Genomic DNA, 27,590 nt, shown 5'->3' with positions numbered 1-27,590 from the left:
AAATCCAGCAGAAAACTGAGTGACTCCAACACCAATGACCTTAGGAGCTCTTTGCGCAGTGCCTCAACAGATCATACAGCCTCAGCAGGTCCTCAGCGACAGCAGGACACACACACACATGTAACAGAAATAACTGGGATCCCAGACGTTCATTTTTCTCACCACTTCCCCTGCCGAGTCCCACACATTTCCGCAAAGAACAGGAGGATTCTGATCAAGGCGATTCACATGAGGACAAACCACATTTTCCCTGGCATCCTCCTCGCTGGACACTCACTAACTAAAATGAGGATCAGAGCACCTCCCAGCAGCCCGTTTCAAAGCCTTTGTGGCTCTTTCCAGGCCAGCTGCCTTCCTCCCTCCACCTTGCCTTTGTCCAGCTGGGCAAGATGCATTTAATTACACTCATTTATGTTCAAAGAGGCCTACTGAAAAATAAGTGGATTAAAAGCTGGTCTGGAAAAAGAACAAAACCCTGTTGCTGCGTGGCTGAGCAGTGATGTAACACAGGCAATGGGAATTCTCCCTGACAAGAGACACACTGGGAACTGTGGAGTGGGGCACAGCCAGCCCTGCTACCTGCGATGCATTCAGCAGATGGCAGACACACAGCCTCAACCATTTACCTTTTGATTTTGTATACAATATCACATCTGAGCCCTTCCTTGCAAGTCTAAACATCCATATAACAAGTGCACAGGCTGAGTGCGTTTCTGCAGATGTATCTGACTGCTCTCTGGGCTCACGAGGGTCTAGCTGCAGGTATCAGTCTCCAGAAAGCAAAAGAGCCACCTCTTTATTCATACCTTCACTCACTCCCCAGCCATCCAAGAGGCACACCGTGGATGTTCTGCTTCAATATGGCTTTTCCACTGCAGCAGCTACCGCCGTAAGCCAGCTGGCTGCGGGGTGGCTTCTGAGGCAGGAATTCAGCACCCTCCTGTTGCACTTCCCACCACAGACTGCAGCTGGGCAGGGCTGCTCAGCCCCCAGCCTCCCAGAAGCAGACACCTCTGCAACTAGACCAGGACTACACAAGCCTCTCCTGCCTCTAGATCTCAAAGTTTAGTATATTGTAGGAAAATGCAACCAAAAAAAAAAAAAAATAAAACTCCTGCAGAATTGGTCTGGAGACACAAAGGGAAAGAAAGGTGAAGTGACAGCCATGTCCACACTGTGGGTGCAGACATCTCCCTGCTTACCCCAAGCTGAGCAGGACCACAGATCCATTTCAGGGCAAACAAGCACATTCGGAGGACACTGTGGGGCAGCCCACGGGTCCTGCCTGCAGTGCTTCTCAGCAGCCAGGGGGATAGCTGGCAAGAGACTCCAGGATCTGCTAAGCTCAGCACCTTCCCTTCCAGTTTATAGCAGTCTGCTCTGTGTGGGGAAGAAAAGGCAGCACAGGAGACAGAAAACTTTGCATCCCAGTGAAGTTCAGCACCATTCAATAAACCATTAAGACCCACACAAAGCCACTTTGCTCCAGACTTCCCGAGCCGCCCAGCTTTGCTTGCCCCCATCCGCAGCACAGCCAGGAAGCAGAGCTGGCACGCTCCTTCTTCTAATTAAGCAAGAGCAATTAGGCAACACATTTTGAAGCGTTCCTCTCACAGCTGAGATCGCTGTTTCTTGGGAAAAGGATGGCTCCAGCATTAAACCAGCAGCTGTGTTCAAGTGCCAAATACACTGGGTCAGAAAGAGGGAGCTTGACATGTAAACAGCCTTGTCACTAATTACCCTTTGCCTCCCAGGGAATTGCTGTGGCTTCACTGCCTTAGAGCCTCTGCTTCCATGCAGCAGGACACGCAGGGATGCTGCAAGGAGTTTGATGATTAAACCAGAGCCTGGGAGGTGTAACAGGAACATCATCACTGCAGACTCAGTGTTGTACAAACCCAGATGCACGCAGCAGTCCTGCCTGTGCAGGCTGGGAGGATTTCCCCCTCTGTCCCACAGGCCGATGTGCATTACAGCAGATTGCAGAGCAGAGAGGCTTTCCCTGCCCCTGCAGAGCTGAATTCAGGCATTGCTGTCACCTCCCAAGAAACTTCTCACAAGGGACAGATCCAGGGGAAGAGGAGGACTCCTGGCGCTGGCAGGGAACAGCACACCGCTTTCCTCTTCACTCCAGAGGGACTTCATGTGGTGCACGTGGTGCCAGAAACATACTCCAAAATCCCTGGGAAAAACACCGAGCAACTCTCCCACAGGCAGCATTCAGAAGCTGCAAACCAGTGGGAGTAGGGGGACAGTGGCATGGGTGGCAAGGCTCAGGCTGGTGATGCTCAGCTGCAGAGATTTCATGCTTTAAAAACCCAAAAGAACACACAAGTGAAGGCTGCTCCTCCTCTGCGTCAACGGGGGTGAAGATTGCCAAGGACACCCAGTAAATCAATCATGCATTCATACTCCACTTCTCTCTCAGCTGAATATTTACACATTTCCAAAGTGCCGAACCTCTTCAAACCATTCAAATTCTGCTTTTATCTGCACTATATACAGAGCTTCTGAGATTTCCCTGCAGCTTTCCTAAATAAATGGGGAGCGGAAACGAGGCCTCATCCATAACCCTGGAGGTCAGTCACATCATTTTGCTTCAGCATGCCAAACAAGCAAGAGGAAAACAAGCATATGGAGTTTCCCAAAGGAAGATGAACGAAGAGAACTGTCCCAAAGAGAAGCAAAAGCCCTCAACTAAGAAGGATAATTTAAAATAGCCATTCCTATCTGTCTAGATAGCAGTAACATATGTAACACCTGGTGATAGCAAGATATAGGGAAAATCCACATCGTTTGAGGAATTTCCAAAAGCAGGCAAAACGTTCATTTCTATTTTGGGAGAATGCTACCAGAAAAAAAAATTACATTTGAAATTAAATCCAATTTTGCACATCTGAAGGGAGTTCTGCAGCCCCAGGACAGCACCAGGTGGCTTCTCCTCATTCCTGTCCACAACCCCCACGTTACAGCCTGAAAACCCTGTAACACCAACAGCAGGATCTACTGTTGGGTGGGATTGTTGCATCTGGTACTGCTTCTTGGGTTGCGTTCCCAAAGAGGGTGCTGGGAGCAGGGAGGATCTGTCTCCAATGTACATTTTAAGGATGCCATAACAAGCAGAACACAGTGCCACATCTCCTCCAGCTATGAGACCTGCTAGTTCTGCCCTTGCCACCTGTCACACTCCAAAGGAGATGTCAAAACAGGAAGTGAAAAAAAAATAATAATAATACAATTACCAGCAGTTTGTGTTCTGCACATGAGCTGTGGGGCTGGAGGATAAAGCATGTCAAAATGAGTGATGGTGGACTGAGGGACACAGCTGCAAAGCTGTTTTCTTGTTCCTGCCAAGGCAGAAAATAATCCAGCATCCCCTCGTAGCTCCCAAAAGAGCTTCTTTTAAAACAACCCCATCTCCACCTACGGGTGGCCAGGGAGGAGAAGTGGCTGTGTCACCACTCGCAGCCCATACCCAGCACCTATTCCCTTGCTCCAAACCCTGCTGAGAGACACAGTTGCCATCCCCACAGGCATTGTCCAGTCTCTCAATGCAAGACACAAAATCATGCTCCAGGTGAAAGCAAACTATGGATTAAAATTTTAATTAAAAAAGTTTGCGAGTCCTGTTTTCCCAGCAGTAGAAAATAATGAAATGTAAAGAAGCACCATGAAAGCTTCTCCAGGGACATCACTTTCTAGCTGCTCCCCAGCTTTCTTCCTGCAACTGCTGGCAGCAGGGACTTCAGTGGCAGCTGGGTCACAGCCCACTGCTCCCAGGACAGCCACAGGACAGTGACAGCCCTACCAACATGCTGAATAAACCTAAATATTTCAAAGTATACCCCCTCATTTCTAATCCACGTACTGCTTCACTGCCTTTTATAGCACTTTTCCTCAAATCTGCGCTCTCTCTTCTGTCTAAAACACTAATTTCCATTACCTCAAGAAGTATAAAATTCCAAAGTTTTGCTGCAGCTTCAGGTTTTCACACTCTGGTTGCAGACACCTCTTTAGCTGCTCCACATCTGGTCTGGGATACAAGGTGTTTGTTCTGCAACATGCCAGAATCAGTCAACACGACTGTCTGATTACACACAGGCTCCAAAATGTCTCATGTATTAAAAAGAAGGAAAAAAAAAAAAAAAAAAAAGATGAAGAAGAAGAAATTAAGCAGATGGCCTGCAGAGCACTGAGATTTGCAATTTTCTTCCTGGAAAACTTATGGTAACCCCAGTTCCAAAAATAACACTAGGAATAGCCCTCCATGTGGGAAGGAAGCATTTTCTAAAGATCTTTGATCTCCCTGTTTCAGAGGAGGGAACTGACACATTAATTACAACATATTGCTAACTGGGGTTGCTGTGTCACACCATAGGGCAAAACCATAGCTGGTATTTAAATGTTGGTGGCCAGCTCCTGACAGAAATGTACTGTGTTGTTTCTCACTGGGAGCTTTTTTCAATTAACGAAGCAGGAGTATATCAATTCAGCTCTTCCCTAAGCCCCACTGTCATCTCTCCAGTAAATCACGGCTTGTCTCTTACTAAAACTTCATTCCAACTGTTCTGTTCTCACCCAGAATTTTATGCAGGTCTGTATCTGCCTTTTTTCTTTTTTTTTTTTTAATATGGACATATTATGAGATTTTATAAATATAATGAATTTATTCACAGCTATGGGCCTTATTTTATAGGTAAGACACTGAGACAGTGCAGAGTACAGGCACGCTTTAGGGTGGAGACATCTACAGAAGATGCCCATTCCTATCTTTCTGTCCACCTCCCCCCAAAATTTTATCTAATCAGTGTGAAGGGTCTCTCACATTTAATCCCTCTTCACAAGAGGATTTCCTCATTTTGGAAGCAGCATCCTCCAGTTATCCCTGGCCCCTTCTCCCTGCACCCCAGCAGCAGCAGAGCCGCAGCCCCGGGCACACAAGCACGTTGCAGAGCTCACGTCCTCCTACAGGATCACCCTGTCGGTAGAGGCCACAAGCTGACAGCACTTGTTTGGATTCTTTTCTTGGATTAAAAATTGCTTGAAACACTGGATTTTCTCCACTTCTTCCACTTTCCTTCTGTAACATGAAGCAATATTTTTTTCCCCCTATAAAAACTGAAATTGGGAGCGTACAACCTTAATTTCAAGGTATTTATAATTTTTGGCTTACGCAGTCTCAGCATCACCCTGCCAAGCACTACTTGCTGCTTGGAAGGCTGACAAAATGTGCTCAGCCATAAACAAATGAACTTTAACTCCCCCCCGTCATCTCAAGGAGAAGGGAAGAGAAAGGAAAAAGAAAATAAAAGAGAAGTGAGTAAGGAAAACAGAGGAAAAGAGCAGGAGGGTTAAAATTCTGTGCTTTTTGACTAGAACTCTGACTCCAGCAGCAGCTAATGCAAACAGAGGGAAAAGGGCATAAATAAAGCTATCTGAAATTGTAACAACAGGGTGACAGATATATTAAGAGCAGATAATATCAGATTTGCTCTCTTGCAAAGGTGAAGGACGATGACCCTCCTGTAGTGACAGCGCACTCATGGACTTGTCTCTGCTCTCATTTATCAGCAGCTCACAGTAAGTATGAAACCAAGATGTGGTGAGGACAGGTTATCAGCTCTCTTTGGAGGCACAGATAACAGAGTGAGAGGGAAAGGTAGAAAACACACCTCCATTTTTTAAGGAGAGCTCATCTAAGAGCTTCAACCTGAAGGAGAATGTCTTCCCTGTGGCTTTTTCCATAGATGATTATAACAGGGATGCACGCATCATGCAGCTTAGTGATGCTTACATCTGAGAAGGGTTCTAGGAAAGCATAAAGTCAGCTATCCAATTTGGATAGCTGGAATTTGGCACAGCAACCTGACCTATATTAAGTTTCCATCCGCTTGAATGCTATTTGGAGCAGATTTTTAACCACTGTTCTTGTATCCTGCGCTTTCAGTTTGTAAAACAAGATAATTTACAAAGAATACGAGTTACCTCAGAGGAGGAGAACGATGAGAGACTTCCTCTGTCTGGATCTGATAAACCATTACCCAGCAGAAGGGAATTTGCTTGTCAGGGTGACCACAGGCTGCTCCCTAGAGCAGTAAGGCAGTCAGCACGAGCTGTGCAGCCCATGCCTGTGGCTAGCTCAGAGCTGGTGCTCCCATCTTACCCCCTAAACCAGAGCTCAGCAAGGCAGGGATTTGTCTGCCAAGCAATTCCCCACAGCTCTGCCCCCGTTCTTGACTCCTGCTAATGAATTTAGCTGTTTTCCGACTTGATTGAGCAGGCATCAGCATCCCTTCCTGTGTCCTCAGAGCGGTCATTGCCCTGCACACCACCAAACAGTGGCTCAGCACCACGAACTCTCTTGCCCTGGGGATGGGAAAATCCCACTGCAACACTGAACAACAGGAAGCATTAAATCAGCATCACTGGAAAAGGACCACGAGAAACCACCCATGGGACTCTTCTGCTCTTGCTTTTTTGGCCCTGAATAAAACTTTCTCAGCAATGGGGCCATCTCCAGCAGGAAGTTCTGCCTTTGTCCTGTGGCCTCCCAAACATCTGTGTGTTTGCACATGCTGTAGCACGCTTGGGCAGGCATCAGTGTCCCTTGGTCTGTGGCTGAAGCAGGTCCCTCAGTAGGAAGAGCCCTTCCTGCAAGCTCTTGGCTCAAGTAGAAGTTACCTTTTTAGCCCTACTTATTTTTAAGCCAGCCTTAGATTTACAGTCTTAGAGGATACACCTGCACGGCAAATTATCTGATTTCTGCAGGAACGTAAGCATGAGAAATTGAGGAATGTGGGCTGCCCTAGTCAACAGTGTACCTCAAGAGAACCTACCTAAGACCTACCAGCCCCACCAGATGACACAAGGACAAGAAATGCAATGCCTATGCCTTGGAAAAATGAACACAAGCTAAAGAGAGTCCAGCAGAGTGCCGAAACAAAAACAGCAACAAAAATTCCTCGAATGCCCACTGCTGGCCACTCCTAGGGACCTTTATACTAACTGGATACAGCTGCTCTTGGGTCAGTTGCTTAAAAACAAAAACAAATACAAACATCTCCCCCTACTCCTCCATACCATTAATCATCTGTTTTCCAGCACACACAACGTTACTAAGAGTAACGGCAGCAATAACAAAAAGCCTGGGACAAATAGGTTTTCTCACCAGAAAGCCCAAATGTGGTTTCTGTGCTGCATGGCAATAGCTTGCTATTGCAAGGAGCTTCAAAGGAGCAGGACTGCGGGGAAGGGTTTATGACACATCTGGAATGTGACTCGGGTTTATCTGGAAGGCATCTTAATTGAAACGGAGAATTCCCAATTAAGATCGGAATCCCTAACAAGCTTCCCACCACCCAAACAGGAAATTCCAGGTGGGAAACTGATTCCCTTCCAACCCTGGCTCCTGAAAGCAGAAGGCAAAGGAGCCCTGAGCTGGCCAGGCAGAGTGACCTCTGATTTCATGCTGCTCCTGGGCACCCTATTGAACCCAGTGGTGTGGAGCTGGGAAAGAGATACACCAAAAAAAAAAAAAAAAAAAAAAAGTTGCTTAACGATATCACAGTTATCTTTGAAGGAGCAGAAAATCGATCGGTAGTGCGAGGTCAGTGCCTTGAGCTTCTTGTTTCCTCACCACGTCACGCAGCAGAAGAGTCTGTTGTGTGCGTAGCATCAATAACTCGCCTGGTGAAATTCAGATTAGCTCTTCACACCTCTTAGGATAAAAATAACCAAAGGAAACTGGGATTCGTCCCAAAACACACTAGAAAACCCACATTAATCAGGGGCTGATATACCTGTCTCTGTTCCAGTCCTTCACTTCCAATTCTCCAGCAAGATAAATGGCAAAGAAAATCAACCAACACCCTCTACATTTTTCTTCTGTAGGGATCCAGTTTCCATGAGACTAGACTTCCCTGGCTGAGAAATGGAAAATAAACCAGAGCTCTGCTCTTTCTCAAGGGGCCAAAGCCCAGATGAAGAGGCTGTGTATGACCTAGGATGAAAAAGCCCATGACTCTCTAAATTTTCCAGGCTCTGTTCCAGGCTGGTTGCCTATAACTGAAGTTGTGAAAGAAGTATAGATATTATTTTCTGAAAAAATAGTATCTTTTGGACAACAGTCACAATATAGGTATCTTACACCATCTTCCCCACCTGCCCTTCTGTACCAGAACCACAGTAATTCCCAGCCCAACCAGGTTTCCCAGCTCCAGGTGCTTCAGCAGCCAGCATCCCAGCCAGAAACATCACATCCCAAAGCTGTCCTTACTCCCCAGTGCTAAAGCCAGAGAGGCCACCATCAGCATTTGCCTCTAGAATGCCAGTGTGGGGTTCATGGCAGCTGTCAGTGCTCAGGGCTTCCAAAACCTTACTTAGTTGCACTCCTGTGGGTTGAGATGCTGAAATTAAGGCTGCTGGTTTCAGAACGCTGTGGACAAATGGTTCTCAGCACAGGTCAGGTCCATTCTGCTACTTTCTAGAGAAAGCCATGCTGGTGTTTCTACTCTGACCTATTCAGCATTGCTTCCTTTGACACAGTGCCAGTAACAGCAACCCCCACATCCCAGCGAAGGGCTTAGAGCTGGGAGCAGTTCCCAGACCCTGTACCTTGCAGGGCAACACGGCAGAGCTTCAGGTGATGAGCTCCTGAAGAAATAGGATCAACCCTGCTTCCTGCACCAAAAATACTTGAAAATCCAGGACCATCCTCTGCTCTTTCCCTGAAGGAAATACCCAGGGATGAATCAAGTCCCTTAAATTCTATTTCTGGCTGAAACCACAATGACCAACTGGGAGGTCTGCAAGGGTGGATAAACCCTGAGAAGTCTGAGATGCAACCTACATCATCCCTGGGCTGCATCTGCTTGGCTTAGCAAGCTATAAGGGGGTAAGACAGCATCTGCGGTAACCCAGAGCCTCCTCCTCCCCCTGCAGAAATGTGCAGTTGTGGCACAAGCTGCATAACAGGAGGTGAAAGGGAGGTGAAATAAAAATATTTTCCTTATCTAGGAGATAACAGCAAGATTTTCTCCAAAGGGAATGTGAAATGTCAGCTGTCTTAGGGGAAGCAGCTCTGGTGCCACAGCTTTTATGGCAAAATGGTTTTTGTTGTCCTGTCACCTACATACAGAGAGGGACCCAGTGACAAAATCTGCTGCCACCGAAAGAAGAGGCAAATCTCTGTCTTTGGAATATTAAGGAAAGAGCAGGAGTTGTGCCCCTCTTACACCCTACCTGTGGATTTGGTTCAGTCACACCAGAGCCACATGCTGGAAACAGGCGGCTCTGCTGATTAACCTGAGAGCAGCCAGCACAGAAAGGGAATTGCTGGTGGCAATTCCCACCTGCTGCTCCATGACAAGGTTAGATCAAACACTCACAGCTTCCTAATGAAGAGATAACTCCTGTCTGCCTGCCAAGGCACACAGCTCAGCGTGATCCCCAGGGCACGGTGAGGCCTTCTTCTTCATGCAGTTATCTGCATGTAGAGCAAAACCCCCCACCTGCACAAGAGCTGGAGCACTGAACCTACATGACTGAAATTAACTCATTAAGGAGAGAAAGGGATGAGGAACCTACATGACTGAAATTAACTCATTAAGGAGAAAAAGGGATAGGCTGCAGGTCCTTGGAGAGCCCCTTGCCAACTGGAGCAGGGCACAGAGCAGCCCTGCTGGTCCATTTGCTGTTGCTACTCTTCTGTCACTCACTGATTTTCTATTTATTTATTTTATATTCTCTGGAAGGCAGTTTACTAGGGCCTGTTAATCTTTCCTTTCTTCTAAATTGTATAATTCTAAGAAGTGTGATGCAATTTATAGCAAAGCACATGAACAAACTTTTAGCTTCATATTTTTTCATTTTATTGGGTGAAGGCAGATTCTGCCCATGGTCACAAAGCGAGGCTCATTCCTCGACTCACCTCCCAGCAATTCATCTGCCACATCAGTCTCAAGCACTGCAGGCTCTGAGTCCACAAATTCCAGAAGTCTGTAAGCCTGTTATTAGCACTGCCACAGAGCAGAACCACACACTGGCTCTGCACAGATTACATGTGAAAAAAAAAAAAGACCTGGGAAAAAAAAAAAAGAAAAAAAGAAAAAAGACATCACCAGTGTGAAACAGGAAAGCTGTTAGATGAACTTTGTGTGCTTATTTGCTCAGTTTAGGTAAGCCTCTTGCCTTGGACCCCCTAGAGCACATATAGTAGTTGTAACAGCTTTTTTTTCCCAGTTCTGAGGCGTCTTCTCATCTCTTCATACTTCAACAACTTTGCATCAAATATGAGCAAACAGCATCAATCATTTCCGTCTGATTGCTACCTTGCTGCTTAAGCAACAAACAATGTGATTAATGAACCTCAGAAAGCAGAGGCTTTGATAAGCACAAAACGCTAGCTAAACACCATGAATTTTTGTTAAATTCCCTAAAAATGGAGAGCAGCTGCCTGGCACCGATTCCCCTAGCAGCAATAACTGCAGCATTTGGAGCAGCTCTGGATGCTTCTGAAAATAGGAATGATCTTGTGCCAAAAATAATAATCTCTGAATTTTATAGGTGTCTGAATTAAAAAAGAAGAAAAATGAAAATGAGAAACTGAGGAGACAAATATAGCGCATTGCCTGGTGCCTAAAAAGCACTTTCTCTTTGCTTCCCTCCAGCATAGCCAAATGGAACTTGATCATATTTAGAGAGTTCAAGAGGTTCAATGCAAAAACCTTTCCACTTGGTGATCATTTTTGCCATTGATTTCATTGTTTAGGGTCATATTAGGAGCATTCAAGACTTAAAAAAAAAAAAAAAAAAAAAAAAATTAAAATCTTTCCTTCTGCTAAAAAGTCCTGGCAGTATCCCACAGAAAGATGAAGTCTTCAGCAACTCAGTGCATTGGCTGCTGGTGGAGGCTTGCCCAGATTTTTCAAGAGGAGATTTTAGGCTCTCTAAGTGACAGTGGCACATGCTGTCACCATCTCCTAGTGTGAAACCAACCAAGGTGAAAAGTTGGGCGCATATATATATATATATATATATATTTATTTATTTATTTATTTATTTATTTTACTGGGTGGCTCTTCTGATCTATGTTACCAGCAGCAGGAAGAGTCAGTTTGCACACAGCCTCGATGGGGCTTGGTAGTGAAAGCAGGAAGGGGTCGCTTGTGCTGAGAAGGACACATGCTGCTCTGGGTAGGGCTGAAGTCCCTCTGCAGGGAAACCTACACCCTAGAGAAGGAGCAGTATGGAAATCCTGTGACCCCCCCAAACCACAGTCCCCCACAGACCCCTGAGACAACACTTGAGTTTCTGGAGGTCTGCAGGGAGGACTTCTGGAGAGAAGATGGGGACGGTGTGAAGCAAAAGCTCCCACCAAAGCACAAGGTGAAGCTCTGGGGTTATTCAGAGTGTGGAAAATACAAAGAATTGCCCATGAAATGGCAGCTGTTTGGGTCTGGCTTTTATAAGCCACTCTAAAGAAAGCACTGAATATCCTATTTACGTTGAAAATTATACAGGTCGTCTTCCATTAGTGGAATTAGTAGTCTTCCATCCCAGATTTAGTGCAAAGTTGCCCAGACATAGCCTGGGGACGAGACACATTCATACCCCACCTTTAGCACGACTGCCACCCAAATCCATATGTGAGCTTGGCTTTCTACTCTGTATTTAGACTACAATAAGCTGTGCTCTACATTTAAGGGAAAAAAAAAAAAAAATCTATGAATCCAGACCTTTGTGGGGAAGGTTTCAGCGAAAAGGCAGGCTGCTTTTCTGTGGTTACTGAGGTAATGAAACCTCAACAGGGGCTTACACAATGTCGGAGTGGAAGAAATGTTAAGCATCTACTAGAAAGGTTTTAAGTTACTCAAAAGCCTTACTGATAGTGTTTCAGAGCCAGCTACTCCATTCGGACACCAATGTGCAAGCGAACACGTCTTTCAAAACCACATGTGGCCAGACTATTCATACTCGCAGCCTTGTTCCCTACCATTCATGAGCCTGAGCGCGAGGCAGCAGGGCAAATCAAATAAATGACTTCATTCCTCTGGGGATATGAGGAAATGCGAACAAAGAAGCAAACATTTACAAACTCGGGATGCCATAATTTTTTGCCAAGTTTTCTTCCAGTGGGAAACTCTGAAGGATTCAAGGAACACACTGGTATTTTCTTTCCTAAAACCCTGCACCCATGATTGCGTGTGAGCTCCTAAAGCACAAGCAAGCTCCAAGATGTCCCAAATCAACAAGACTCCTTGCCAAGCTCTGCGAAAGGCCTAGCAGAGCAGTTTGATATATCAATACTTCTGTAATTGGTTTGGAAGATGTACATCCCAGGCAAAGCAGAGCTTTGGGCACTGAGTCACACATACTGCTTGCTAAAGCAAAGGCCAGAAGCTCCTGGAAATCCTCACTTTGTAGCAGAAGGGGTGTTTATGAACAGGCTAAGATGCTCTTTCCCAGCAGCAGCAGAGCTACTCAGCTCCCAACATGAACCATTGCTCCAGTTTTTATCCATACAGTTCAAATCCAGCCTTTTAGCAAGTTCCTCCTTCCAGGACAAACTGGCCCCACATGACTTATCCTCAAAACATGCTACAGGTGAGTGCCCCTCCATGGGTCTGTGTCCCCACAACCTCCTCCTTGTTCAGCACAGGACCTGCTGAGCTTACATGGTGCTGAGGCTCCTTCCCCCACGGATCCTCTGTGGTTTCTGTTCCCTCCTCCACTTTCCTCACTTTCACTCATTTCTCTTTTGGCTCTACCGCGGGAGGAAGACAAACTGAGACATGCTGCAGAGCTGAAATTACAGTTTATGGTGCCATAGATGTGAAGTTAAACAGGATAGCTACTTTAAAAAAAAATCTCAATGGATGTTGAAATAAGCATTTTTCCAGCAGCATTTTTTTTTCGTTTCAAGCAAGGGTAAATGAAAAATTGATAAGTTTTGTGCAAAGGGAGAGGCACCTGCAGCAACCTTCCTCAAGCAGCACAGCTCCAGATGGAGCTGTCCCCCCTGCTCAGCCCCATGGAGGGGATGGCTCTGTCTCTCCTCACACCACCTTGTGCTGACAGTATGGTTTCTGCTGCTGAGGTTCAGCAGAAAGAAATACAGAGGTGTGCAGAGCAGATTCCCAGGGCAATTTGTGGTGTGATGATGGGATGGGATTTACGGCATGGTGCGGTGATGTGACAGAGGGATTGGGCTGGGTTAAGGACATTGAGTAGACCCCACTTCACCTCTCATCCCAGGCCAGACACATCCTGCTCTGTGAAATGAAAGCTCCTGGACAAGCCAGCCGGCTTTACAGATTCAGTCCAGGTCCCCACCAGAAAACATTTGTAACTCAGAAACCACTCCAAAAAATCCCCCTGGGTCACATTTCCTACATTGATCCTATCAGGTTTTAAAGGCCCCAAACAAGGAGCACTGTTATTCTAAAACCTGGCAATGATTTAGGGCTCCCACTTATCTGAGATGCTCTATTTCCCCCCAACTCTTAGGGACGTCATCGGGTTTTGAGCAGCAGCAGCTCAGGGCAAAACATCTGGAATAAAATAAAAGATGCTGAGGTCAAAGAGATCTCTGTAAAGGTAATCAGGGCTGCCTAACAAGAAATGTCTGCTGTACGGTGTCCTTATGTTTGTAAGAATGGTGGTGGGGACTGGTCACACTGCGCCATGACCTGTTGCAACCAGGAGAACAGTTAGCTCATGTTTTCCTAATAAGCCAGGCAGCGCTACTGACTGAGCAAACTGCTCCCATAATTGGACTTGTCTCTGGCAGGGCTGGACATTTTTAATTAATCTGCTACTGTTTATGCATGCTGCTCCCCTTGGAGCTCGCTCGCAGCATGCGCAGACATCATGCAGTGCATCTGAGGCTCTCCAAACAAGTAATGTTGGTTGTGTCTTACGGTGCCAAGTGTGTGGTGTGTAACTCCTGCACATCAAATTCATTTCACTGATGAGTAAGTGAGGGCACGGAGCACTGCTTCCCTTTCTGCCTCCACCCTGACAAAACCTGGGCTGCACTGGACCACTTCCAGACATTCCCATCTGCCTTAAGTGTTGTAAGCAGCCGCTGCAGCACATTTCTGGGTCACTTGCTTCCAAATAAAGCACTGTAAACCTTGCAAACTCGCTACAACAGACAGGTGTCTTCCTACATTTGTGAAGAACCTGCTGAGCATGAGGTGTTTGGCCTATTTAATCATGAGCAGCTCAGCTGCAACAAGAAGCACAGCATCTACACATCCACGCCCATCTTACGCTCCTTATAGGCAGCCCTGCACCAGCTGCCAGCTTGGTTTTATCAGGCTGTTTATTCTCTTTCTCCAAGAATAAGGCTGATTTGTATCAATTCTTCCTACAGCTACCAGATCACACCCCCATCACCTAAAGGGAAATCAGCCACTCACATACCCCTCATTCTGGGGTCAGCTGTTCAGCATCCTCAGTCAAAATCTGTCTCGAGGGACACCCCAGGTGACCAAAGTGGCCTCCCCAACAGCTAAGGTTTTGTGAACCAAGAACAAGCAGAGCAGATGGTGGGAAAAGACACAGAATGAAAATCCAGCATTTGGGGCTGAAAATCCACAGCTCAACACACAACGCAGCCTTTGTGCTTCAGCACGGCGTCAGCGCGATCCGTCATCATTGACGCAAGTCCCCAGCAAGCAGAGGAACCGGCTCAGCTCCATCTTTCTGCTTTCCAGGCTCGTAACACTATTGCCCCAGTGCAGGAATCCCTCACTGGCCAGGGACAGGCACTGCTGCCCCTTACATCTGAGCAACCCCTCCTGTCTCAGCTGTGCAGCACAGGCAGACAGACACAAGCAGGGTTTTCCTGTACATCACCCCAGCCCCAAGTGTGTCTGTGCACATGGAAAGAGCCCATGGATGCACACCCAGAGCGTGCAAGAGCACAGCTGTCAACTCTACTTAGTGAAATTTCACTGTTCAGCACAGGCTGGCTGCAACAGCAGAGACGGCTCCATTGTCTGACTGCACTGACAATTCCACTGCGGAGCTGAACTGTAACATCCAACACATAAAATAACAGCAAAGCAACAGGAATGTAAACAGAAAGCCCGAAGTATGCAAACTTTTCCTATCTAATACTTCTCAAAGGGATCATGAAGGACGGGACAGTTTCTACACTGCGCCTTCCAAGATCACTGAGTGCACTGGTTGCTGGCAGACCTGTGACAGCTCTGAGTGCTGTAACTTTCAGAGAAAAAGTCCAGGCAAATGATTATTCAGGTCCCCCTACCTGTTTTGTTTTGTTTTGTTTTGATTTAGAAAATACCCAAAGCTAAAAATGCTGTGTTTATGATTCTATCACTGAGTGCAATTTCAAAGCAAGCATCCAAAAATAGATATAGGAAACCAGAAGCGTGCTGATTAAAATAACAGAGATTTGAAGCTACAAACCTCCCTGCAGGAAGCCTTGTACTGCAGTGCAAAAGTCATTTTGCAGGAATTGTTTTCCTGCACATCCAAAACCTAAACAGCAATCAGACTGGAAGGAGTTCCTCAAGATGGGGAACTCTCTTCTGTTAACCTTGGAGCTGAACTTGGGCACCTGGCTCCCAGAGCTTTGGTTGCAGCAGCGGAGAGCTCAGCTTCTACAATCAGAGCTCCCCTGCACATCACCAGCCTCATCCTCCATGCCCCACACACAGCAAGGCTGCTTCCCCGCAAGGAACCTCCTGTCATGTCACTTCCCATTGCCCAGTGGCACTGGGGAACAACTGGACGCTGGTGGGTGAGTGTTTTGCCTCAGCAAACCTTTACCAATAACTTTGCAAACCCAAGTCGTTGAGGCTATTGGAACAAGACCCTCACCCTGCATTAAAACACGGTGGGGACAGAAAACCCGAGCAGCCGAAGCATGGCTGGAAAAGCACGACACAGAAATAGCAACTGTAAGGGAGCGTTTCCAGCTGGAAAGGTGCCGAGCACACAGCGGCGAGCACCCAGAAGCCTGCAGCACGGCCGGGGCTGCACAAAAGGGACACGCCGTTGACAAACATCGCTTCCTAAAGCCACGCGCTGCTCTTTTATTTGCTGTTTGTCTTCCTCGTAAAAGGATCCCGCCTGAGATTGAGTTTTTATTAGCAGTAACTGAGCAAGCCAAGGTGGCTGGAGAAAGAGACATGCTCAGATGGATCAGCACAGCTGGTGAGCTTGCGGCTGACCCCACAGAGCCAGCCCTGGAGAAGCAGCAGAGCCACCGACATCTGGACAGAGGGATGCAATGCTTACATTAAGGGAAATGGAGTAAAGCTGCCAACCAAGGGATGAGGGGAAGAACTGGCTGCCAAAAGATACTGGCATTTAAACCAAGGGGAACAGAAGTGACTGAATGCAGGAGCAATCCCATTCTTTTCATTCCTTTTCTCCCTACTCCTTTCCTCTAGCATGATGGACAACTGAAGGAGTTGGGACAACTGGGGGAGCTTCTCCAGGTTCAGTGCTGTGTGTCATGGTGCCTGCTCCAGCAGTGGCAGTGCTGGCACCCTGTGAGGCTCAGACCAGCCTTCCCAGCAGGGATTTGCAGTCGCTGCAGCACCCCAGCGTGTCCGTGCACAGCACCACATGCCCCAGCATCATCTGCTCAGGCTGCTCCAACACCCTGCCCTCACAAGGGACCAACGTGGGAACACCACCAAGCAGCAGAAGCCTTACCCAAAAGCTATGTGATTCCCCTCTGAGCAATCCCTAATCACCTACTTACACAACTCCAAAAGCCCTTTCACCATTTTTATCCCAAGAAAGACTCTTGAGAACAAAATGAAATGTTCAGTTCAGTGAAGCACTTCAGGAATACCAGTGCATTAACAAAATAAAATAAATCACATATTACACAGCTGTATAAGAAGAATAAGGAAGACACCAGGCTCTTTCCTGCCCACCCCTCCAGCATTTTGCTCGATCGCAGTGTGACACTGGCAGCCCTGCACAGGGCTGTCCTCCAGCAGCAGCGCAGCATACAAGTCAGTGCTCTTCTTTTAATGATGTTTCACTGAAACTTTGCGGATTCTCGTCTGCTTCCAAAGAGACAGAGTAACTCAGGACACGGATGCCCCAGAATATAAGCCTCAGAACAGGCAGTGCCTTGGCAAAAACCACTTGAAAAACAGAACTTTCTAAGCAAGGGAATCAACAGACTCCGGCTCAGTCCCTGGGCAGTCACAGCAACACCTTCAGCAAATATTTTCAAGCATATTTTCCAAGCTATTTCTCTCAGTACCACACTGATCTTTTCTGGGAAGGGACACAGCTGGCTCCATCTTCAAAAGACTCCGCATCTCCCATCCCACCGCAGTCCTGGGCTATGAACTTCAGCACATCTCCACATTGTGCCCACAGGAGACCTCAAAGAGCTGTGGGTTTATGCTGTGCCCTACCTGCAATATGTTCACGCAGGATTTGCCCACCATTGGCAACAAAGCTGCAGGTAGAAAGATGCCCAGGCTCCTTCCACTAATCTTGACAGGACACAGCATGGTCTTGGGTTGCTGTTGCTGCAGGGACACAAGGTGAAGTCACAGCCACAAATGCAGCTGGTTTGGGAAAACCATGATGAAAAGCAGCAAGTTGGTGTACAATATTCTTCCTTTTTTTTTTTTTTTTTTTTTTTTCCATTTTTTTATTCTATTAGAAAACCCTCCCTATGTTAGGAGGGAAAGGAGGACGTGCAAGACCTGGGGTGGCTTTGCACCAAAGAGGAGCAGAGGGCTTGGCAATGCATCTCCATGCCAAGGAAGGAGCGGTGCCACTTGGAACAGCAGCAGCTATGCTATTCCTGATGGGAATAGCAATGTCCAAGCCCAATTACACCAGCTCTGTGCGGTGGTAGCAGTGCTCACAACATCAGAGGATGCTCAGATACACACATCCCACAGGTAGCATGGTACGGAACAGCACAGCATAGCACCTTGCGCTGGTCCCTGCAGCCAACAACATCCCCAGAACACAAATCTGATCCACTACCAGGTTTTAACTCCTAAGGATGTAATCTGCTGTGCTGGAAACAGGATTTTTACAAGGCATGACCGCAGAGCCAGCATCCACGTGGGGCAATGGCAGCTGCCAGCACACGGCCAGCCTCTCAATGGCCATCCTGTCCCCTCCGCGCTGCGGGGGACGTGCTCCTCGGCGCAGCAGCATGCTGTCCCGCACCCTATCTGCTTCTCATCTCAGCATGAGCACAGACCCAGCCTTTCATCCCAACTTGAAAGAACGTGTTTTCTCCCCCTCCTCAGCTTTTTTTTTTTTTTTTTTTTTTTTTTTTTTTTTAAGTGAACAAGAAGCTACAAGCGAGTATTTGGCCTTCAGAACTGATGAGCTGCAGCCAAGCTCTGCCATATGTTCCAGCTAATACATGTGGGTTTTGCTTCCTATCCAAGAATAGGGGGGAAAAAAAGGACGTTTATGAGCTGGGATTCAGCAGGAGCGTGTGGGAAGGAAGGGGTGGAGAGGGGATGCTATTTTTGTTGCTGTAATTATTCAGTGGCCAAATCCCTGACACTTGACGTCAGCTCTCAGGGTCTGTTTGACTGCCCAGTTGTCATGGGAAGGAGGAGGGCTGGTCCGCAGGCACAGGCTGATGAGGAATAGCTCGTTGCTGCTTGAACCCACACACAGGCAGACCCCCTGCTGTCACCAGTCATCACCCACCACGGTCAAGAAATAAAAACGTCAATACCTTGTTGCCAATATGTAGTCTCGAAATGTAAGCACCCAGGGAACCTCGCGCCCTTCTTCCTGCCATGGGTTACTGCTAAAAAGCACAGGCCAAGTTCTGACCTCAGTTTTCCCTGTGTAAATGGCGAGAAACTCTGCAGCCATCAGCTGGGTCACTGCAGGTTCACGTGGATGGAACCAAAGCCAGGCCGGCCTCAGTCCAAACTACAGGCATGGAAATACATTACGTGCAAAGTGCAGGGGTCCCTGCTCCTCAGGAGCAAACCCAATCACCATGACTAATACCTACCACCTCCAAGAAAAAATAAATAATAAAAAAAAAAGGATAAACAGCCCCTGAAGCCCTTGCTCCAGATGTCAGGCACAGCCTGCAGCCCAGGGTCCCTCCAGCAAAGCTCCCACAGCACTCAGCAGGTTGGCAGCAGACAGCTCAGTTACTGCCACCATGGTTTCCCCATACTGCCCACGCCATCCATGATGAAATCACCGCTCGTATGAGGAAATGGGAATAATCCTTGCTGAAACTTCAGGCACAGCTAGTAAGTACTGGGCACAAGTTTGCTTAGCAGGGCTAAATGGCATGGCTCTTTCACATGCAGCTCATTATCAGCTGCTGTTAGTTAGTGCTGTGGCCAAGGACAACAGGAGGGCTCGGCAGAAGCCAGAGCAGGGCTTGCTAGGATGCATGAATGAGGATTAACAGGCAACACAAAAAGCCATTTACCAAAGCCCAGTGCAATGCAGTGCGTGGAAAGGGCAGCTCAGCAGTGAGATGAGTGAAGGGCAAGGGACAGAAACTTTGGGGAACAGGGAAGGGCTGGGTCCCAGGTGACAACAGCCAGCCTCTCGTAGCACCAGGAGCTGGTCCTCTAAAAGCAAAGGGCCCTTGGGTGCTATCAATGCCCAGCTTTGCCCAAGCTAGGACATGGGCCCAGCCCCAATCACTGGGATGCCTTCAGGTCAAGGCCCCCGAAGATCCGGCAAAGCTGTGTGAGTCACAGCACTGTCTTCTCCATCACCCAAGCCTGAGCACCAGGGATTACTGAGAAATAAGAAGGAATCCAGACTTACCTTTTTTTCTCTCCAAAAGACACAGAAATTTTGCAGGCAAGCCCTGCCGCCAGTTATTTTGGAGCCTTGGCATTGCTACATAGCGATGAGGTGAGAAAGAGGAACTTGGCAAGACAAAAAAAAATTAGCTCTGGCCATCAAATGGCTCGTTACCAGGCTGTATGAAATGAGCTTCGTGGGTGTAAGAGCAGTTTGCGCTAACTGCTGGTGTCCTTCCCTGCCAAACTCAAGCTACTTCAGCTCTAACTTGCAGCGGGGCTGAGCGAGGCTGAGCTAATTTACCATCAGTGAAAATGATGCAGAAATTGCAAACACCAATGTTTTGGTTTAGATTTGCTGTAATTAAAAAAAAATAAAATTAAATTAAAAAAAAAAGAAAGCAGCCAATACAATCATCTCAACTAACTTTTAGTACAGCACCAACCTGGAGCTGGCTGGAATCAGGTTCTGTCAGACCTAGAGCAGAACTGATCTGAGGAGGAAACACTGAGCCTCCTGTGAAGACAGTGAGCTAGCCCCAAGTAATTCTTGTTAATTAGTTCAGTTGTTTGCTCACCTTCATCACAAAAATCTGTCTTACTGCCTGCCTTTGCTCAGCTCCAGCACCCAGCCACTATGTCACTGCCCTCCCCCTCTGACAGTACTTTCAACCCCAAATGAAACAACCTGAAATTTCTCTTTAAATGGGAGTTTGTCTTTTTTTTCCTTAAAATTGATAGAGTCAAAACAAAGACTACTCTCACATTAAAAATAATAATAATAAAAATAAAATCCAGTTAAACTATCAACTTTTTTTTTCCTTCTTGTTGGAAAATAATTTTGAGATGTAAATGCAGCAAAACACAGACCGAGGCATTGTGGAGCTGCCCCCAGTCCTCAGTGTGGGATGGGTGCTCACTGGATATGAAAATCCAAAGCACAAGTGACCTCTTGGACTTCATCCCATACCTTTCTTGAGATGTACTGGTCATTTAGCAAGGAAAAGGGGCTGTTTTACCCTGTACTGCTTACCCTAAAGCTGCTCCATGGGGCAGTACCTGGAGGTTTCAGAAATGGCCATCCAGCACACTGACTTCACATGTGCACATCCCTAGGATTTCAGTGCTGAGTCACTGTTTTTAGCATTTATTCAGCCCCCTGGGAAGCAGCAGTCTTTTTAAGATGGAAAAGTCCTGTCAAGTAGAAAGACCCTTCTCTTCCAAAAGGATGCTAACCCCATGCATTCATGGAGAGGACAACCTTATATCTGGTATCTCTTGCATTTACAGCAAGACTCCCATTTGCGGTTTGCTTTACTAAGACATCATGCAACACCACCCAGGATCTCCTGGCACAAAAACAGCTAAGGCATCATTATCTGCTTTGAATAGAAGCAGAGCAATGGAAAACAGACGAGCTCAAGCCATGAGCTTCCTCCTTTTGAAGAGCACCCCCTTCCAAGCATCTGAAGACTGCCCCAGCTCTGGAGAATTCAGGTTTTCAGTTTTACCACAAACTTGCTGTAAGGAGGAATTCACCTAGAGCTCCCACAAACTCAAAGCAACCAGCATGGCACACCACAAGCAACACCACTGCAGTCAGCAGCTCCGTTTGCAGCAGGTTGATGCAGGTCGGCAAGAACAGGGATACTCAGTCCTGCCCTACACCCAGGACGCTGACCCAACCATCAGGAGTTTTCCATCCCATAAACCAAGTTTATTTTTGTCCACATCATTTTAAATGCCTGAGCACTAACATTTACCCTCTGTTGAGGACCAGGAATGCTGTCTCAGAGAAGCTAAATAAAGAGACGTTCCAAGAGATTAATTCTGAGATCTATTTATTTACCCAGCATCTGAGTAATACCAACTCTCAAGACATAAGATAAGCAAACACCTCTAATAGCAATAATCCTAATAATAATGATTATCAGCCAGATCTATTATAGGTCATTGTCTGGGATGTGATGTTTCATTTGAATCCAATGAAAACAAGGCTGACCAAATGGGGAGACCGCAGAGGACAGGTGGTGTGTGTGATGAGAAACAGCTTCAAGAGGCTGCTTCTGCAGAGACTTCTAAGTACTGGCATTTTGCATGTTATCATGTCACTACCCACATGTGAAATCACTGCCTTCCCCCCAGAGGATGCAGTTTACCCCAGCACAGGACTCTTGAAGTCCATGTAGAATTGCAGCATACAGAAAATCTGAACAAATTTTCAGGGAAAACATCACTTTTTGAGTGAAATGAGCTATATTAGCAAAGCAACTACATTGGTGTGAACCCAGTTACTCCACAATTCCTAGGCAGATACTCCATACCCTTATCAAAAGGCTCTGGCCCAGTGCAACAGTGCAGAGAGAGGCAGTGAGGAGCTGCTTGAGATGGAAAAAATTTGATAGGGAAATCTTAACAAACATTGTGAGGCTTGCTGTAAGTGCACAGAGACAGATGCCCAAGCACAGCTGGTTGCAAGACTCTCACGAGCGCTGGCAGAAGACCGAGCAGTGAGTGTAGAGAGGTTGGAGCCCAATTTTGTGCGTGCAAGTCTCCTCCCTTGAGTTCAGATTCCCATAAATAGAAAGTTTTCAAAGGCACAACTGGAGTAGGGCAATAATCAGTAACACAATGCTTTCTTATGGTTTGGATGGCCATGTCCTTTCTCCCTCGCCCTGTGGTCTCTTCCCAGGCCATTGCTATGTCTGTGCTGTATCTCAGAAACCTTCCAGGGGTAGGAATGGGCAGGAGATCACAACGTGACCCAGGACATGCTCCTGGCCATGCCTTCAGTGCTGCCCCTGAACTGTACAGCTGGGGACCCAGTCGAGAGGGTGACAGCACACAGTCGGAGTCCTCCCCACACAAGACTATCAGAAAGATTAAGCTGCTTGTATGAAGTTCACATGAACAGGAAAAGATTTTTAGAAAGAAATAAAAAAGAACACTTTAAAAGAACAAATAAACAGCCTCTCCTATGGCACGGAAAATCCAAATGTTATTGTTTGCTGCTTGCAGCATGTGAAATCCTGACGATAACATTGTCTAGGAACTGGAACAACTCAGACGCAACAAGGGGGAACTCGGCACAAAGACAGAACAAGCAAGACAGGGTCAGACTCTTGCACCTTTTGCTCCACCTGTGAGCAGAAACCACTAGGAGAGGAGCAAGGCCCTGTGCCCTGGAGACTTGCTTTGCTTACTGCTTTAGACAAGCACAGACCAAAGGCTGGTGGTCGCAGACTGCGTACATATGATTCCTGCCCTGCTTCACTGATGTGCAACAGGGCATGCAGGCGAGTGGTAAGATGAGACCACTGAAAGTCAGTGTTTACGAGGAGAGTAAGTGCTCACCAATACACAGAGAAAATAAAAACAGGCTGTAGCAACCAGCCAGCAAACAGGCCAGGGGATGCTGCAGCTGGGAACATGATGAGGTGAGGGAAAGAGACCTTGAGGGAAGAGTAAGTAGGATAAAAGAGAAGACCTGGTTTTGTAATTGATATGGTGATCAGGTTTTCCAGATTACTTGCTTTTGGACCAGGCTGGCCTGCAGGAGTCAGCACCGGGACCAGACACAAGTCTAGCACGGGGTATGCAGCAGGCCACCTGCAGCAAGCTCCAGCATGGCTCCCAAGTCAGCAGCCTCAACCAGGAGGTGTCACGGCGTGTGTGGTTTCCTCCTCCTCTGCTCACCTTCAGAGCTTGAAACCTCCCAGAAAGGGGTTGGGAAGAAACATCATGGCCTGCAGGCTGTGTTTGAACAGGAACACGATGACTCAGGCAGCAAAGCGAGCAGGATGTGATTAATAAAAAAATATTTCAGAGAGCAAAGACATCCCCCTACATCCATCTGCCAAGCCTAGAGGGCATTTCACTGAATACCACCAAAAGGAAACCACTGGCATAAGGCAAAAAGGTCTTTCTGCCCATGGGACATCACATCAGAAGCCCACTGCAGGATGACTTCTGTCTCTGGGGGCAGGACAGCCCGCCAATTGCACTACAGGAGTTAAATCCCACGTTCTCATCACCTCCTCCATCTTCACCTCTTCTCAAAACCCAGCTCACTCACTGCTCCAGCCAGCTGCACCCAGTATGTTTCTGAATCACCCAAGAACATCAGCAACTTCAGAGAAAATCCTGCCCCGGAGTTTTCCTACTTGTGCATTTGGAAACCACGAGATGTGAAAGCACATTTGGACTTAGGCTGCTTGTTCAAAGGAGTTTGTCTAAAGTCTCTGTAGAGACTGCAATCAGCCTGATCAAGAGTGGAAAGCCCACAGACACTTCCAGCTGTTGTGCAGTGCACCACAACCTCCCCTCACTTCATTCTGCAGTCACCGGGAAACTTGGATCGTGTCTGTGAGAGAGAACAGAGGTCTTCCTTTCTACTTTAGGAAAATATGTAGAGAAAAAAAAATAATTAGGAAATAATTTAGGGAGCTGGTAGAAGGACAGATTCAAGGACTTGATGGGACACGTTCTTACACAGGAGTACCATCAGCATTTAACCTAACCATGCTTGCACGCTGCAAGCCAATGCTCAGCCTGTGCATCTGGCCAGCAGGAATAAAAACCTCTGCTTTTCACACCCCACAGGAGCGTTGCAAGGATTAGCTCATGTTTATTCAGTACCATTTTTCAAAGAGCTACATGAATGCCAACTCTACTCTTTTTTTTTTTTTTTTTTTTTTTTTTTTTTTTTTTTTTTTTTTTTTTTTTTTTAAATCTACTCCTTGCTGTGTCCCAAAGGGAGGTGTTTCTCCCCTCCTGAGAAGCAAACAACCCTGGTCCCCAGCAGCAGGAGGTGGGCAGCACAACCCAGGCTGCTCCTCCTCCTCCCCAGAGCCATCAATGCCATCGCCCCCTGCGAGTACCCAGCAGCCAGCCCAGGGAGGGGTTGGACAGGATACGCTGCAGGATGTTGAACTTCATCTCATTTCCTTGTTGGTTTCAAAGAGCAAAACAGGGGTCAAACAGCCAAACAGAGGTACCGCCACCTGGAGTCGCACAATCCGCACGAGCCCCTTGTCGCAGCTGACAAAAAGCCAGGCAGATGCCAAGGTCTCTCAGAGGGTGCAAGTGTGGATGCATCCCAACACTTGGGAAATTGCCAAGGCATTCACTCAGCCTTGGCACAGGAAGACGGTTCACATCCATGCATGTGCTAGTGCCAGGCATCAGACCTCGTGTTTTGTGCAAGTACAGGCAAATCCGGCATGGGATGTTTCTTCTGCACATGGAGTTGTTGGGGCACACCAAAAGAGCAATCCAGGAAGGCAGCAGTGGGGTGAGAATGTAAGAAAGTATTAGGGGATTCTCAGCAGGGCAAAGCTGGCCCCAGGGCTGCTCGCAAAGCTGGCCAGAACCCAGGAGCAGCCACCTTACAAAAAGGGTGAAAGAAGAGGTATTAAAACCAAAAATAGTTCAATTCAAACTGCACCTGCCCTTGGCTACAGCGCCCAGCACCCTGGCATCCATGCAGATAGCAGGAATATCTGCTACTCCATCAGAGAGTGAGAAAATGCAAATGTTAGAGTGGATATAAGATCTCCAGACAGTGCAAAAGCAAAATAACATGGCTTGCACATAATAAAAAAGGCTGGTTTTGACAAATTGCTTTGATAAGGCTACAGCATATTTTAAAATGAGCTAACAAAAACCTCAGACCCAGAAGTGTTGTTCATAGGTCAACAAAAATCATCTGGACTTCTGCATAGTGATTTTATTGAAGTGGGAGTCAAAATTAGTCAAGCTCATTCCCTAGTTCAGAGGAAAGTTTGCTGGTGTGCTTGATGTGAACCAACTTTTGTGATTCTGGGAAAGGCTTTGAACTCAGAAGAAATCACTTAATTTTTAGCATGGCAAATTTGGGATAATTTCCCACACCTAGCGACACTATAGGGGCAGAGCATCTTTCAGGGTAAGGACTTCAGGAAAATTCCACCAGCTTCACTAGGATCAATATATATTGAATTATAGTCTTGGTTCTCTCCCAGGGTTCCTTTCAGGAGCATTATACTACACACATACGCTAGAATTGAAGCCAAGGCATTTCCAGCCTCTGACTTGTAAAAATGACATGAAAGCAATGACAGAAAAAGAATTACAATAAATTAAAAAAAAAAAAAAATGCAGTAGCTCTTTGCCTCCTTGTCCAGCTGCTGTGCAGTCACTGCACCACCAATCCTAGCACTGTCTAGGACAGACGTTTCCTTCTCCAACTGGAAATGGATTTCAGCAGGGTCACCCTCTCCATGCTCTGCTGTGCAGGTCTTCACCTATTAAGTTGCCTATAGCAACTAAAAGATTACGACTGTGTTCAAATAAAGCAGAAATCCAGGGGGAAATGTTCCAGAAATGTTTTAAACACTTTCAGCTTGGCATGAAATAAAATTCCCACAGTTTCTGTCCTTACAAGTCATGGACAGGAAGAGTTGCTACAGGTACCTGCCTTGATAGAGCACAGGTCTTGAACTAAAAGAAAAATCCCCTTAAGTACCCTGGCATAGGTGTTTGGTTTTTTGTGTGGTTTTTTTTTTTTTTTTTTTTCTTCTTCTTTTGGCAAAGAAGTTCACAAAGAATAACACCATATCCTTGTGGAAGGTAACAGCTACAAGGCAGCAGTACTGGGACTACAGAAAGATGCTTAAGACATCGGTGGCTGCTAACAGTGACCGTATAGCATCATGGAAAGGATTGTGTATCTCAGCACAGGTTGAAGACCATCAGATCCCAGAAGCAGCTGTACATCCCCCAGCTTCATGCCCACTCCTGGAGCTCAGCACCTACTCAGCTCCCATCAAGGGGATGCAGCATCCTTTGCGTGGAGCCTCGGGGTGTTAGCTGGGGGCTCTGTAGGGCTCTTCCCTGCCAAATGCCCAAAGGCAGAAGTTTCAGAAGGGTACCACACTACTCCAAAAGCCACTCACAAGCACCCTTTGGGAAAACAAATAACCAGTGCCACCAAGCAAGCAGGAGAAGCACAAAACTGGACAAAGCCGAGCCTGGGCACGCAGCAGCAGGGGGGCTGCTGGGTGGGCACCGCGCTTGGGATGCTCGGGGGGGCGGACAGAGGGGGGGATGCTGCGGGTGCCTACCTGGATGTAGGCTCGCTGCAGGTAGCTGTAGGGCACCCTGCGCTGAAAATCGGCTCGCACCTCCTCGGCGGCTCGGTGCCGGGACGCTGCTCCCAGCCTCGCCTCCTCGCAGCTCCGCAGGCAGCCGGCTCGCCGCAGCAAGGCCCCCCAGAAGGGCAGCTCACCTCCGGGCCCCGACCCCAACTCCTCCAGCCGCACCTGCCCCCGGCAGCTCCTCCTGCACCGCAGCCTCGCCTCCCGCAGCTCCCTCCGGCTGCGCAGCGCCCGCTCCAGGCACCGCGCCGCCGCCGCGAAGTCGCCGCCGTAGTACGCCTCCACCCCGCCGGCATACAGCGAGTCGAAGGGCTCCAGGGGGGAGCCTTCCCCCCCGCACCCCCCAGCCGCCTGGCACGCCGCTTGCTGCAGCAGCACGACCAGCAGCAAGGTCCCCCCCGGCCGGCTCCCCCTCGTAGCCATGCTGGGAGCCGGTGTGGTTCTGCCCCGGGCTCCGCTCCCTGCTCGCCCGCCCGCCCCCGGCCCCGCACCGCCCTCCCGCACCTCTTAAAGGGCTCCCAGCCGCCGGCCCGCCCCCCCCTGCCCCGCCCAGACCCCCCCCGAAAAGAGGGCGGTGGAGCGGGAGGGGGGCGCACAGGCACGGCCCCGGACCGCGCGGAGCATCCCCGCGCCGCCGCTCACTGTAAATCGCAGAGGTTCTTCTTCACCATCATCATCATCTTATTTT

At 47.7% G+C, this 27,590-nt stretch overlaps 1 protein-coding gene across 1 annotated transcript in view; it reads right to left on the bottom strand.

The window, feature by feature from the left end:
- Window positions 1-27,325, bottom strand: part of P3H2 (prolyl 3-hydroxylase 2) — a gene marked incomplete at its 5' end in the record, with an annotated part of 65,017 nt that extends 37,692 nt beyond the window's left edge. Inside the window, one exon of the mRNA XM_082767342.1 lies at window positions 26,870-27,325. Coding sequence (XP_082623468.1) covers window positions 26,870-27,325 — 456 coding nt within the window. The remainder of the gene's footprint in view (window positions 1-26,869) is intronic.
- Between the last annotated feature and the right edge of the window lie 265 nt (window positions 27,326-27,590).

The sequence above is a fragment of the Aythya marila genome (assembly GCF_965140915.1).
Source record: "Aythya marila genome assembly, chromosome: 9".
NCBI classification, from domain to species: Eukaryota; Metazoa; Chordata; class Aves; order Anseriformes; family Anatidae; genus Aythya; species Aythya marila.
This window is presented reverse-complemented; position numbering and strand designations above follow the sequence as displayed.